Below are 15560 nucleotides of genomic sequence, written 5' to 3' on the forward strand. Positions count from 1 at the left end.
CAATAAATAGACTTTATTATATATCCATTTGTTGTCAATACTACACCCATAATAACCTTGTGCAATCCTGGCAGGGTGCCTGGGAATAATATTGGCCAGTTTATGACAAAGGCCAAGTGTAAGACTAGAGACGATTACTAGAATATCTGCAATAGACTTACGTGGATTCATGGCAGGTCCACAATAATAGTGGTCCCGGTGTTTTGGCTACACGTTCACATTTGTGCCACTAGCTCCTTTGGTGGCATCACTGTGTGCATCCCATGTTGCCATCCATCTTTACCATTGCTCAGAGTAGGTGCCCATACACCTGTATAAGTCAATCCAGAGAGCATCGCTCTCAGGGTGGAGAACGGTGAAGGCTGGAGTCACACTAGCGATTTTAAAATCAGTCCAATTTTGATGCAGGAGAGTCTGACGAGTGTAATGCAAGTGTCATGCACTTTTTTTTATGCGAGTACGATCCGATTTTTCACACCAGCATCAGATTTACATCCAAATGTAGTGTGATTGCTATCTGACTGCAATGCAATTTTAACATGAGCTTTTACATAGAGAAATTCTCTGTGATTTACACATCTTTTCAAAGGAAATGTTCTTCAAAACATATATAATAGAATAAAAGCCAGCAATTCATGTGCCGCGTACAGTAAAATCAGAGAGTGACAGGTTAGAATAGAAAAGATAGAATAGATATATACACATAGAATACATAGATATATAGAGGTCAGTAATACACACACACATATATGTATTTAAATTGCATAGATAGATACAAGAAAAGCTGGCAATTCATGTGCCATGTACTGTAAAATCACAGCAGGAGCCGACAGGATAGAAGAGATGGATTACATACATTAAATGCAAATAGAATAGATATATAGATGTATGTGACAAATACAATTAGTACAGTGTGTGTGCAGCTTACTGTACGTGTATTTAATTAATAAAAGATAATTTTTTTGGAAAAAGTGGCATGGGCTCCCGCACAATTTTTGATACCAGCAGAGGGAAAGCCGACGGCTGGGGGTAGATGTTTATAGCCTGGGAAGGGGGTAATACCCATGGAGCTTCCCAGGCTATGAATATCAGCTCACAACTGTATACTTAGCCTTTACTGGCTATTAAAATGGGGGACCTCCACAAAAAAAGACGTTGGGTCAGCTGTGGGCTGATATGAATAGCCTAGGAAGGGGCCATGGATACTGCCCCCGGCTAAAAACATCAGCTCTCAGCCACCCCAGAAAAGGTGCATCTCTAAGATGCTCCAATTCTGGCACTTGGCCTCGCTCTTCCCACCTGCCCTGTAGCGGTGGCAAGTGGGGTGATAGGTGGGGGAGGTTGATGTCACCTTTGTATTGTCAGGTGACATCAAGCCCCAAGGTTAGTAATGGAGAGGTGTCAATAAGACGCCCCCATTACTAACCCCATAGTCACACTGTAAGAAAACACAGACACCCAGAAAAAAAGTCCCTTAATTGATAGAATGACACAGACATCTTTAATATTCTTAATTAAACCATACTTACAACCTCGCCCATTCCCCCGATGCCCTCATCATCTGCAAAAGAGTTAAAAAAACAAAACCAATAACAATATTCCTCACCTTTCCGCAGAGATGCTTTTAATCCATTTGTCCCACGACATGTCTAGCTCTGTTACATTTAGATGACAGACTGCATGAATGCATGATGCATCCATACAGCCTGTCATCCAGCAGACACTGAGCACCGTGTGCTCAGTGTCTGCTTGTGAACTGCTATTCTCTGTCTGAGGGCACTACGAGCATGAGAAAGTTCTCCTGCTCACGGTGCCGTCTGAAAGGTCCTGTGAGTTCACGGCCAATCAACTTGCTTCACCTTTCTGACACCAGCACGTGCGTCGTGGGAAAATTTCCCAAGGCACTCGCGCCAACGTCAAATAGGTGACGTGAGTTCATTGGCCATGAACTCGCAGGACTTGTCAGACGGCACCGTGTGTTCTATTCTCACTTGTCCTTGTGATCTTACCGTACACGGCATATGAATTTCCGGCTTTTCAAATGCAATTGGTGTGTAAAAAAAAAAAAAATCGGACAGCACTTTTATGGTCCAAGTGCTGTGTAATTTTTTTTTTTTCTTTCTCGCACCCATTGACTTCTATTGCGGGATGCGATCCAATTTCCACTTACAATCGCAGCATGCTGCAACTTTTTTCCAGTCCCATCGTGATCCGATCCGAGCTGGAAAAAAAAAACGCAGATGAACAAACAATCACAGAATAACATTGGTCAGAATTGAATTCATTTTTTTTTTATCGGATTTTGTTCGTCCAATTTCATCGCAAGTGAGAATGAGCCCTAAACTTGATGGACCTGGGTCTTTTTTCAACCTGTGTAACTATGACTGCACCATACATAGCAAAGCTCAATAGAGGGTTCATGTGGTTTCAGTGAAAGCTGGAGTAAACTTCTGCCAGACAGATCTGGCATTGGCTTATGCTCCACAGGACACAAGGATCAAGCATATGAATTTCAACCTACCTATTTTTCTCTTCCATCATCATCTGTAGGGGGTGAGTAGGGAGACCCCCATACACATTACATGGCCTGCCTATCCCTTGGATATTGATGAGTTTGGATGATTTGAACCTGATGTGTATGGTGGACTTTCCACTCAGTCATGTTCATATGTTAAATGTAGGTTGTATGTCACTCTTGATTTTTATTGGCTGAAATGTTTGACATATTGAGTAACTGTAGACTTGCTTAAAGTGACATTTTACTAACTCGTTCACAGGTTTGGAAGGAAGAAGGTCCTGTTTATTACCATGGCCGTGCAGACTGGATTCAGCATAGTGCAAGTGTTCTCTGTCAGCTGGGAAATGTTTAGTGTGCTGTTCCTCATTGTTGGGATGGGACAGATCTCCAATTATGTGGCAGCTTTTATTCTTGGTAAGACATGACTACGGGTCTTCTTTTCCTGTACTGTATAATGTATGCACTGATTTCATCCCCCCAACATACACCCAGAATATTTATATTTAGGCTACAATTATATCTGTCCATTGAGCCTCTTTTGCAGATGCCGTTGTTTTTGATGGGAGAAATAGTGATGTAGTTCAAGTGCCCCTTTAAGGAATCGGGAGCATCTGGCTCCAACATGCCCCCTCACAAACACCAGTTAGAAAATTGCCAGTCTTGATGAATCTGGGCCATACAGTAATCCACATTTCTATCAATATTTGCAAAAATCTTTTCCTGGAATTGCGGCAGGGAAGTGTTTTCTCATAGTGGATAAAATGATAAAAAAATCTGTGATATCAAAAATTCCCTTTTGACTTTTCGATGTCTCATTAAACAATATATAAAGAAAGCAGTACTTATATTTTAAGGAGCTCAATGCACCAAATTCAATAACTTAAAAAAAATTCTTACGTGCAAATTAGTAATATCCCCCTAATATCTAATTTTTTCCGGGCAAAACCAATTGTCTAACCTGGGAGGTAAATTATCCTCCTAAGTTGGGGATAGACAGGCTGCCATATGAGTTCAGAAAGGAGATTGTTTAACGTGTCAGCTCATTCATGAGGCCGGTCCCCAGCTCATTCACGAGGCCTGTCCCCAGCTCATTCACGAGGCCTGTCCCCAGCTCATTCACGAGGCCGGTCCCCAGCTCATTCACGAGGCCGGTCCCCAGCTCATTCACGAGGCCGGTCCCCAGCTCATTCACGAGGCCTGTCCCCAGCTCATTCACGAGGCCGGTCCCCAGCTCATTCATGAGGCCTGTCCCCAGCTCATTCATGAGGCCGGTCCCCAGCTCATTCAGGAGGCCTGTCCCCAGCTCATTCACGAGGCCGGTCCCCAGCTCATTCACGAGGCCTGTCCCCAGCTCATTCACGAGGCCTGTCCCCAGCTCATTCACGAGGCCGGTCCCCAGCTCATTCACGAGGCCGGTCCCCAGCTCATTCACGAGGCCGGTCCCCAGCTCATTCACGAGGCCTGTCCCCAGCTCAATCAGGAGGCCTGTCCCCAGCTCATTCACGAGGCCTGTCCCCAGCTCATTCACGAGGCCTGTCCCCAGCTCATTCACGAGGCCTGTCCCCAGCTCATTCACGAGGCCGGTCCCCAGCTCATTCACGAGGCCGGTCCCCAGCTCATTCACGAGGCCGGTCCCCAGCTCATTCACGAGGCCGGTCCCCAGCTCATTCACGAGGCCTGTCCCCAGCTCATTCACGAGGCCTGTCCCCAGCTCATTCACGAGGCCTGTCCCCAGCTCATTCATGAGGCCAGTCCCCAGCTCTCACAGTCTCAATCCTGTTAACTGACAGGTGTCTTCGTGTGTGTAGGGATAGACTTGTCAGTCCAGGTGAGCAAGGTGGGGAGAAGCTCCCAGGGACCCCGGCCTCAGGCTAGGCATCGTTGTGCCCATCTGGCTTGAGCAAATCCAGCCCACCTTAGACAAAGGCAGATTATTCAAAATGTTGATATTGTGCTTTAATTTCGTTTTCCTTCTTGCTCTAGTCAACAAATTGTTACTCTTGGATTCATTTTGGCTATGCGTGGTGAATTTTGTATTTTCAATATTTCACTAGTTTTTATATAAAGCGGCATCACCCATCCACTAAATGTCGCCTTTTATTGTCTTTTTATTAATAGGGGCAGAGATACTTGGCAAGTCAGTGCGCATCATATTCTCTACGCTGGGTGTGTGTATTTTCTATGCTATTGGATACATGTTGTTGCCGCTAATTGCATTTTTCATCAGAGACTGGCGCTGGCTGCTGATGGCGCTCACTGTTCCTGGCCTGTTCTGTATTCCTCTGTGGTGGTAAGTTTCCTTCTGGTTAATAGAGGAGACTTATAAAAATGAAGGCAACTGAAAAAATGATGGGAGTTATGTATAGCAATCAGATTACTGCTTTATTTTTCTCAGGGCCATTGGAACGTAAAGGCAAATAATTCTGCCCATCAGTCTAGAGTACAGTCACGTAATCACTGCCATTAAGGGAACAATTCATGAAGTTGAGAAGTATTGTTTCCAATTGGCCATTTGACGATTTATTGGCCCCAACTTATTTTGCTAGTAAAATCATTTAGCACATTTTTAACAATTTCATTGTTTTACACTTTTTAATATATAATTCATACGGTCCCAGAGCGGTTAGGTTGATGTGGGCACTGTGGGTTTTTTTTTATTTTTTTATCATGTTTTATTGCACAGCCAGGAGCTTTAAACCCATGGTATACATTTACATCGGCATGGTTTAAAGCTCACCCCCACATGCCTTACATACACACAGTATATATTTTAAAATATGAAATGGATAATACAAAGAGACACCAAACAAGGAGGGGGAGGGGGTTTGAAACCACCAGACTAAGAAAGGGGATAGCACTGCAAAAATACACCAGGTTAATAAGGTAAAATTAACCAGATTATATCATAAAAAGATGAAAATTATGATGATATAAGATCAAAGAATCAGGCAAAATATACCGTAATCATATACATGCACCTACAGGAAATAAATCAGAATCAAGATATTCCATTCATTAGGTCTCCCCAGTAAAAAGAGGTAGTGTATATCCAGCTGTACAACATCTAGTTGTTAATAAACTGGAGAGAAAAAGCACTATGTACACCAAAAGAGAAGTATCAAGAGGAGGAAAAAAAATCCCGTATCATGGGCTGATTACCTGTTGTGCAAATGTAAAGCTGGTGGTGCCTTGCGCTGTTGGTGGAGTGCTAATGCTATTCACCCGCGCCCGACGAGCGCCGTTTCGCAAAAGCTTCTTCTGTTGGGGCCTGTAGGTGCATGTATATGATTACGGTGTACTTTGCCTGATTCTTTGATCTTGTATCATCATAATTTTCATCTTTTTATGATATAATCTGGTTAATTTTACCTTATTAACCTGGTGGATTTTTGCAGTGCTATCCCCTTTCTTAGTCTGTTGGTTTCAAACCCCCTCCCCCTCCTTGTTTGGTGTCTCTTTGTATTATCCATTTCATATTTTAAAATATTTATCAATAAATTCACTATTTTTAATACTACTTCTTCACTTCTTTTCTTTTGTGGTATTCCATAATTGAATATGTACCGGTAATTGCTGTATTTTTGAAGTGACTATAGCCTTTTCTAAATAGGACTATGGGAATAATACACACAGTATATGTCTTAAGAGGTTAAGTAAACATTCATTGACACATTATTATACAGCAGGTGAAATAAGTATTGAAAGTAAAGTAAATATATTTCTAAATATGTTATTGACATGAAATTCCCTCCAGATGTCAGTAACAGCCCATGCAAACCACACAGACAAAAAAATGAAACTATAGATGTCCATAAATTAAGCTACGTGTAATAATGAGAAATGACACTGGGAAAAAGTATTGAACACGGTTACTGAAATGTAATACTTCATACAAAACTGTTGGTCATGACAGTTTCAAAATGCCTCTTGTATGGAGAAACTAGTTGCATGCATTGCTCAGGTGTGATTTTGGCCCATTATTTCACAAAAACACTCTTCAAATCCGGAAAGTTCCGTTTGTCCTTCTGTGAACTCTGAGCTTTACTTCTTTCCATAAATTTTCTGTTGGATTCAGGTCAGGTGATTGGTGGGCCATTCTAGAAGCTTTATTTTCTGTCTCTTAAACACAATGAGTTTCCTTGGCTGTGTGTTTGGGATCTTTGTCTTGCTGAAATATCCACTCTCAATTCATATTCATCATCCTGGTAGATGGCAGCAGATTTTTATCAATAATGTCTCAGTACGTTTGTCCATTCATCCTTTCTTCAATCCTAAGAAGTTTGCCATTGCCATAAGATGAAAAACAGCCCCACACCATGATATTCCCACCTCCAAACTTCTGTTTGTATAGTGTTTTTGGGGTGATTGTGCAGTGCCTTTTTCCTCCAAACATGATGTGTATTATGGCATCCAAAGAGTTCAATTTTGAACTCATCTGACCAGACTATATTCTCCTAGTATTTCAAAGGCTTGTTTAAATGTTGATGTTTTGAGCAAACTTTAAACGGGCTTGAACATGCTTTTTGTTCGGCAATGGAGTCTTGCATGGTGAGTGTGCATACAGGCCATGGAGGTTGAGTTTATTACTTATTGTTTTCTTTGAAACAATTATACCTGCTGATTGCAGGTCTTTCTATAGCTCTCCACAGGTGGTCCTTGGCTTCTAGACAACTCTTCTGATAATTATTTTCATTCCTCTGTCAGAAATCTTGCTGGGACCACCTGCCCTGGCCTGTTTATGATGAAATGATATTCTTTCCACTTCCAGATTATGGCTCCAACAGTACTCACTAGAACCTTCAGCAGCGTAGAAATTCTTCTGTAACCAATGCATCAGTATGTTTTGCAACAATAAGGTTGCAAAGGTTTTGAGCCAGCTCACTTGTTTTACCATTATGAAAAGTTTCTTGTGTGGCACCTTGGTAATGAGATACCTTTTTATAGGCCATTAGTTAAAACAGCTGATGTTATTTTTCACTAAGTAGCAGAATTGCTGTCTAATTACTGATAGATTTCAGCTGGTGTCATGACTTTCTTTTTGCACCTCTTTTTCTTCATGTGTTCAATAGTTTTTCCCTGTGTTTTTTCTCATTATTACACATAACTTAATTTATGGACATCTATGATTTGCTTTGTTTGCCTGTGTGGATTGGATGAGTTGTTACCGACTAGGGATGAGCGAATAGCTTCGGATTACTCTTTATCCAAATAGCTATAGCGCTTACCGAATAGCTGCATCGGGAACCCGGATAACTGGAGCGCTCCCAATAATCAGCTGATCGCGCTGCAGCTGAATGTGTCACGGCTGTGTGGCAGATACGACACATACATGGAGAACCTGTTTGGATAATGAGTTATACGAAGCTATTCGCTCATCCCTATTACAACATCTGGTGAGAATCTCATGTCAACATCACCTTTAAAAATATATTTACTTCGAAAATTGGTGACGTGTTCAATACTTAATTTTCTGCTCCTTACCTATTTATAAGTAATGCTGCATCCATAATACCATGTAGAGCAATCCTGGTCGGATGGCTGAGGCAATGTCACTAGAATCATTTAATGACAAAGGCCTACAGAAGGGGAATGCTAATATATCAGCAAAACACCTGTGTTGATGCAAAGCAAGTCGGCAAATGATCAGAAACAGAGAGACTTGATATAACAGTAATGCTAACTGTACACAGCACACAAGGTAGCATGGTAATGTTTAATGGTGCCGCAGAAGTAAAAAAGTCTACTTGTCACGCCTATGATTCCTGGGGTATTAATACAAGGCTACAATTCCCCATTGTGTCATAGTCCATTGGGTGGATGGATGGACTGACAACCTGAACTGTTAGGACACCACCACGCTAAGGTCGTCTGGCAGAGAATTATCTCCCTCCAGATATTGAAATAAACATGCATGCTTGGCCAAACCCAGCTTGCATGTTTATGGGGGTTCAGGAGAGAGAGCTTTCTGTTGAACAAGTATTTATGATGGGAATATAAGTGTTACTCGAATGTTACAACCCCAGTTTTGTCCATGTCCAATACCCTTTAGTATAAAAGCTGTGTCCTGTGATTTGTGGTGTGTAGCTTATCTGTTTGCTCAGCATAAATAATCACTTACTCGTAACTGACTACTCCACTCCGGAGTAGCTTTCAATGATTTTCAAAATGCTGAAACAGACCTTGATGTAAATGGGTTAAACAGTAATGAATTGTAACCATGAGCATTTTACTGTGTGCTCATCTCTGTAGAGAACAGTGCTAAATTGGCTAGTTTTGTAAAACAAAATAAAAATTTGTGCATGCTTAAAAAAGGAAATGCATTTCCTTCCCACAAGGGGGCAGTACTGTAATGTCAGTGGCTGTGTTTCCTTTTATATAGGGGTTTTATACATGATATACTAGCTTCAAGAAGACTAGAACTCGGGAGAGATGGAATGGATTTGGAAAGCAGTGGTTTAGTAGAGAAGGACTTCTAGGAGAAGCTTATGACCACAGTGGAGACACTTCCTTGCATTTTGATCACAGTTAGTAATCCTCCCTGGATTCTTGCAGACTATATGAGGGATCCTGCAGGTAAAGAGGACATTGTAAAACCCTGCAAGCATCTTACAGATATTGCTTTGGTTAGATTCTAACTGTGGACAGAAAGTCAGCAGCTTGGACTTGATAGCGTCAGAACATGGGCCATAAATGGCTGTAGAGGGGCAGCAGAGGTGACTTTCATCTCCTCACACCTTCTCGCCTCCTTTATCTAAATTAATCAGGGAATTGACTCAGCCAAGAGATATATTTTATGGGATGCATAAGGGTGAAACCTCTTGAAGAGACTTTGCTCATATGCTCCAGAAATATATCAGTAGGTTAAGTGACTCCTTAGGAAAATTGGCACTAGTGTGTGAGAGGTTTTAGATTTGGAGCCACAATGGGGACAGACATGAGTGATGACAATGTCTGTATAGCACAGTGCAATATGTTGGCATTTTATAAGCAACTTGAATGAATAAATTCAGCAACTGAATTCACCTCATACCTCGCATATCTTACACATCTGATCAGTAGACCCGTGACTTCAGTGGAACTAATATGCATGAGGGCTTTGTTTCTTCCCTAATTACTGATGTTGGGTTTCAGTAGGCCCAATTGTATAGTCAGCCTCAAGACCTGTGCATGTTCCTTAGAGGTAAGTCTGTTATTACCCTGTGCAATCACACACTAGGAGAAGATGGCCATACTACTAATAGTATGTTACAGTAAAGTGGTAATATTCTAGTAACTGCTTTATTACAGGGTCATTCCCGAGTCTCCTAGATGGCTGCTGTCACAGGGCAGGATCAGTGAAGCTGAAGATATCATCAGGAGAGCTGCCAAGAAAAATGGCTTAACACCACCCGATATAATCTTTAGTCCCTCAGAGGTAAGCTGTTCTCCATTGGTGTGAAATGCATCGTTTGGGAGAAATTAACATAAATCGATTACCACGTACGGGTTATAGAAGCATGATTCTCGCCCCCTCTACGTTTTGTGTCACCCATACTTTCTCCTAGGACTCGCTCACATTACCGCCAATTCTCTCATGTGAGAGAATCGGGCCACTTGTGCAAACCCTCTCGGATGAGACTGTCAGAGTTTGTTCTGAGGGTCCGTGCACTGTGCTCTGACTCTCTCATGAGCTGCCCCATAGATAACACTGGTCTCAGTGCTATGTGATGAAAGCTCAGATAACACTCACCCGAGTTATACGCTTGTGTGTGCGATCCCATAGTAAGCTCTTGCGAGCAGGGCTCTCACTCCACTTGTGTCATTGAATAAATTGCACATTCAGGATTGGATCATTTCTGTTACCCTCCCTGTACAGTCAGAAATTGCACATCTGACAGCCATAACTAGAAGGAGCATTTAGGACATGTTAATGAGAGCTAGCTTTGGTTTTATAATGGGTATGAGTTTGGGTTAGTCTCCATACTATAAGTTATGGGCCTACTCGCACCACACATTTTGCACCACATTTAGCTCTTGCAATCGGACAGCACCCCACGAAGAAACAAAATGTGTCTATAGGGCTCTATCACTAGACAGAAGCCAAACCCCACAAAGAAACAAAATGTGTCTATAGGGCTCTATCACTAGACAGAAGCCAAACCCCACAAAGAAACAAAATGTGTCCATAGGGCTCTATCACTAGACAGAAGCCAAAAGAGCGTCCTTTTTGGTTCTATACTATACCGCAAGACTACACTTTAGAAAAAAACAGCATGTATCCTTTAGACAGATATATATAATCTATATATACAGTGTATATATAGATTTTTTTAAAGGGAATCTGTCAGTAAGATCAATCCTCTTTAGCCATCTATATGGGTGTGTAGGTCATAGGAAGCTGAATACATTGATATGTGCAATCTCATGCATTACTCCAGAGAAATCCATATTTTTCTTATTTGTAAATGACCTGTTCATGACTTTGGGCCACACACAGATCTGCATGAAAATCTTCCTCCAGAGATTATAACATCTAAAGCGGGAGTTACCAGTGTGATGTGTAATGGCCGCTCTCCTGATCTCACTACAGAGCTGTGTGGGATTTTACCTGACACATCTGCAGGTTCTTCTCAGTTCCAGCTTCCATCTCACAGGCAGACAGGGCTGCAATATTTTTGCAATACAGCAGAGCTCAGAGAGCTGCAGCTGCTAACATGTTTGTTATGAGACAATGTTCAGTTGCACTGTTCTGTGTTAGTTAGGGTACTGTCACACAGTGGCACTTTGATCGCTACGACGGTACGATCCGTGACGTTCCAGCGATATCCATACGATATCGCGGTGTCTGACACGCAGCAGCGATCAGGGATCCTGCTGAGAATCGTACGTCGTAGCAGATCGTTTGGAACTTTCTTTCGTCGCTTGATCACCCGCTGACATCGCTGGATCGTTGTGTGTGACAGCGATCCAGCGATGTGTTCGCTTGTAACCAGGGTAAACATCGGGTTACTAAGCGCAGGGCCGCGCTTAGTAACCCGATGTTTACCGTGGTTACCAGCGTAAAAGTAAAAAAAAACAAACAGTACATACTCACATTCCGGTGTCTGTCCTCCGGCGTCTCAGCTTCTCTGCACTGTGAGCGCCGGCCAGCCGGAAAGCGAGCACAGCGGTGACGCGGTGACGTCACCGCTGTGCTTTCCGGCTCTGCTGCTTACACAGTGGAGAGAAGCAGAACGCCGGGGGACAGACACCGGAATGTGAGTATGTACGGTTTGTTTTTTTTACGTTTACGCTGGTAACCAGGGTAAACATCGGGTTACTAAGCGCGGCCCTGCGCTTAGTAACCCGATGTTTACCCTGGTTACCCGGGGACTTCGGCATCGCTCCAGCGCCGTGATTGCAACGTGTGACCGCAGTCTACGACGCTGGAGCGATACTCATACGACGCTGCGACGTCACGGATCGTGCCGTCGTAGCGTCCAAAGTGTGACTGTGTGACAGTACCCTTACATGTCTCACATTGGTAACTCCCCCTTTCCTATAAAATAATCTCTGGAGGCAAATTCTCATACAGCTCAGTGTCCTGAACAGCTCATTTACATTGAATAGAAACGTGGATAGGACTTCGGATTGCAGATATTAAGATATCATTTTATTCAGCTTGATATTAACAGCGTAACCATATGGATGGCTTAGGAAGGTTGATCCTAATGACATTCCCTTTTATGAGTCTAAAATATTTAAAGGGGTTGGCCACTTGATCTTATTATTGAACGTTTCCTCATCGCCATACAATAAAAAGAAAAAAGAATAGATCTACCTGTGGCCAAACATTTTTGTATCCCTGATCACAGCACCATGGACATAAAATTACTATTATTAAAAGGTAATTTCAAATCTCAGAGAGACAGAAGAGCCTGGGAGTATAAACTTATGACAACCTTTGACACTCTCAGTGCAGGAATGAATGTGTTTCTATGTGGATTTATGTCTTTCTACATCAACTAAAGGTACCTTCACACTAAACGATATCGCTAGCGATCCGTGACGTTGCAGCGTCCTGGCTAGCGATATCGTTGTGTTTGACATGCAGCAGCGATCAGGATCCTATCCAGACACAGCTTTGAAGCATATAACCACACAAGGTAATGATAAAAATTATATACCTTTATTAATATTCATTAAAAAGTACACAAAGAACAGTGCCAAGTCATTTCTTGACTAACAATAATTTTAACAAAACCAGAGTACATATAATGAGGAGAAATGGGTGCACCCACTAAAATGTGCTGCACCATGGAAGCAGCATGGGTCCTTGGATGGAGGGTATCAGAAGACTCATAATAAATCAGTAATATTCTAAAGTGCTTAGTGCATAAAGTGCCAAAAAAATTGAAGCTACCTCATTATAAGGTGAGCACATCAATACCCCATCAAGAAACAATGTTCCCATCAAAAGTCCTTACCCATGCTTGAGTCCACGTGCACGCATTTTTTTAGCGATCAGGATCCTGCTGTGATATCGCTGGTCGTTGAACAAAGTTCAGAACTTTATTTGGTCGTCAGACCGGCGTGTATCGTCGTGTTTGACACCAAAAGCAACGATACCAGCGATGTTTTACACTGGTAACCAGGGTAAACATCGGGTTACTAAGCGCAGGGCCGCGCTTAGTAACCCGATGTTTACCCTGGTTACCAGTGTAAAATGTAAAAAAAACAAACCGTACATACTCACCTTCGCGTCCCCCGGCGTCCGCTTCCCACACTGACTGAGCGCCGTAAAGTGAAAGTGAAAGTACAGCACAGCGGTGACGTCACCGCTCTGCTGTTAGGGCCAGCGCTCAGTCAGTGGCAGGAAGCGGACGCCGGGGGACGCGAATGTAAGTATGTACTGTTTGTTTTTTTTACATTTTACGCTGGTAACCAGGGTAAACATCGGGTTACTAAGCGCGGCCCTGCGCTTAGTAACCCGATGTTTACCCTGGTTACCCGGGGACCTCGGCATCGTTGGTCGCTGGAGAGCGGTCTGTGTGACAGCTCTCCAGCGATCAAACAGCGACGCTGCAGCGATCGGCATCGTTGTCGCTATCGCTGCAGCGTCGCTTAATGTGAAGGTACCTTAAGGAATTTGCTCCTCAGACCTTGTGGGGGCATCACAACCATGGACCAGACCCCAGTCAGGGGACAATAAAACTTTCACACTCCTTATCTATGAACTGTTCCAATATTTACAGCCACAACTGTTTATCTCTCTCCCATAATGATAGCTTTGCTTCACTCACTTGTCTTATCTATTGCATTATTTCTGTGTCGCTTTGTGCATACATACAGCTGCGGCAAAAATTAAGAGACCACTGCAAAATGTTCAGTTTGTCCGATTTTTTCTCTTTATAGGTATATTTTTGAGTAAAATGTAAATTGTTCATTTATTCTATAAACTTCTGACAACATGTCTCTGAATTTCCAAGCAATAAATTTTGTATTTTTTTTTTTTCTGACAAAGAAAAATGGTAAAAAAAAAACACAAAACCCAGTGCTTTCAGACCTCAAATAATGCAAAGAAAACAAGTTCATAATCATTTAGAAACAACAATACTAATGTTTTAACTCTGGAAGAGTTCAGAAATCAATATTTTGTGGAATAACCATGATTTTTAATCATAGCTTTCATGCGTCTTGGCATGCTTTCCACCAGTCTCACACTGCTTCTGGGGCGCAAATGTAATCAGTTCTTCTTTGTTTGATGGCTTGTGACTATCCATCATCCTCTTGACTGCATACCAGAGGTTTTCAATGGGGTTCAGGTCTGGAGATTGGGCTACCATGACATGGTTTTGATGTGGCCGTCTCTTAATTTTTGCCAGAGCTGTATGTGACTCTACAGAATTTCTGTTAGTCTTTGCCTGATGAAGAGACCTGAATAATATCGAAAGCTTGCAATGTGTTACCATCTTTTCAGGTAGCCATTAAAAGATAACAACCATTGAGGACTCTCACATCAGTAGTGATCTTCACGGTTATGAAGATTTGTATGATACATGCTATGTTTTGGGGTTTTTTTGCTCAAGGCATTATTATTTCCTGTTGCCTATGGGTGTATTAGTTTATCACAAGTCAGTGTATATTGTTCACTGTTTTCTTCATTGGTGTCATAGCTTCAAGACCTGAAGGACCAGTCTCGCAAGGCATATACATTTTTAGACCTGCTGAAAACAAGAAATATCCGTATTGTCACATTTCTTTCAATTTTGCTCTGGTAAGTGAAAATGTATGTTTAATTAGGTGAATATTGTCTGAAAGCTTAAAGGGAGCCATACAGCTGATACATGATGCCCAAGCCATGGGAAGCATGTATCAGGCTCTGGCTGTACCATCACAGCCATCTGTTCTTTTCTGAAATGCTGCAGCGTTTCAGAGAATAACCATACTCTTATAGCCACTAGGGACCGAATCGCACTCAGCATAGATGCATCGGCGAATCCCCAGTGTCTTCTCCCCACCTGCTGACCGTGACTGACCAGCCTCTACCTATATGCGCATGTAAGCAGGCATCTGCCAATCCAAGGCAGTGAGTGGGGAGAAGCCATCGGGGATCCGCCTGTCTGACTAGTCTGCCACGCGGCTCAGTCCCTGGAATAATAAACATAGAATGGAGGAGAGCGTGCAGGCAGTGCTCCACACGGATTGAGTAGCATGTATTGGCTGTAAGGTTCTCTTTAAGGATGGCCACTCAGCCATCTGATGTGTATGGGGCAGCCATATTCACTGGAAACGTTTGTCTCAGAACGGTCTAAGGCTAAATTCACACGACGGCTCTGCACTTAGTCTACAATATATGTTGGGCACTTTTCCTGAGATATACAGTGATGTGCTCATAGGACCCCATTCACTAGAGACTAAAAGTGTGTTTTTTTGGTTGCCATCTGGCATGTATGTGTCCGTATATAACTATATAAGAAGGTGCATCAGACTGCATTTTCCTTTACACATGGCCACTGGAATGAAGCGTATTCTGTGTGGTCGGTATATATTCCTTTATGTTAGGTCCCTATGATGGATGCAT

The 15560-nt window shown here is 42.5% G+C and overlaps 1 protein-coding gene across 1 annotated transcript in view; it reads left to right on the forward strand.

The window, feature by feature from the left end:
* The window catches only part of LOC143776512 (organic cation/carnitine transporter 2-like), a 65581-nt gene that overhangs the window by 28550 nt on the left and 21471 nt on the right, over positions 1-15560 (forward strand). The window contains exons 3-6 of the mRNA XM_077265963.1: positions 2778-2932; positions 4637-4808; positions 9806-9932; positions 14653-14753. Coding sequence (XP_077122078.1) covers positions 2778-2932; positions 4637-4808; positions 9806-9932; positions 14653-14753 — 555 coding nt within the window. The remainder of the gene's footprint in view (positions 1-2777; positions 2933-4636; positions 4809-9805; positions 9933-14652; positions 14754-15560) is intronic.

This window comes from Ranitomeya variabilis, chromosome 5 (genome assembly GCF_051348905.1).
Source record: "Ranitomeya variabilis isolate aRanVar5 chromosome 5, aRanVar5.hap1, whole genome shotgun sequence".
NCBI lineage: Eukaryota > Metazoa > Chordata > Amphibia > Anura > Dendrobatidae > Ranitomeya > Ranitomeya variabilis.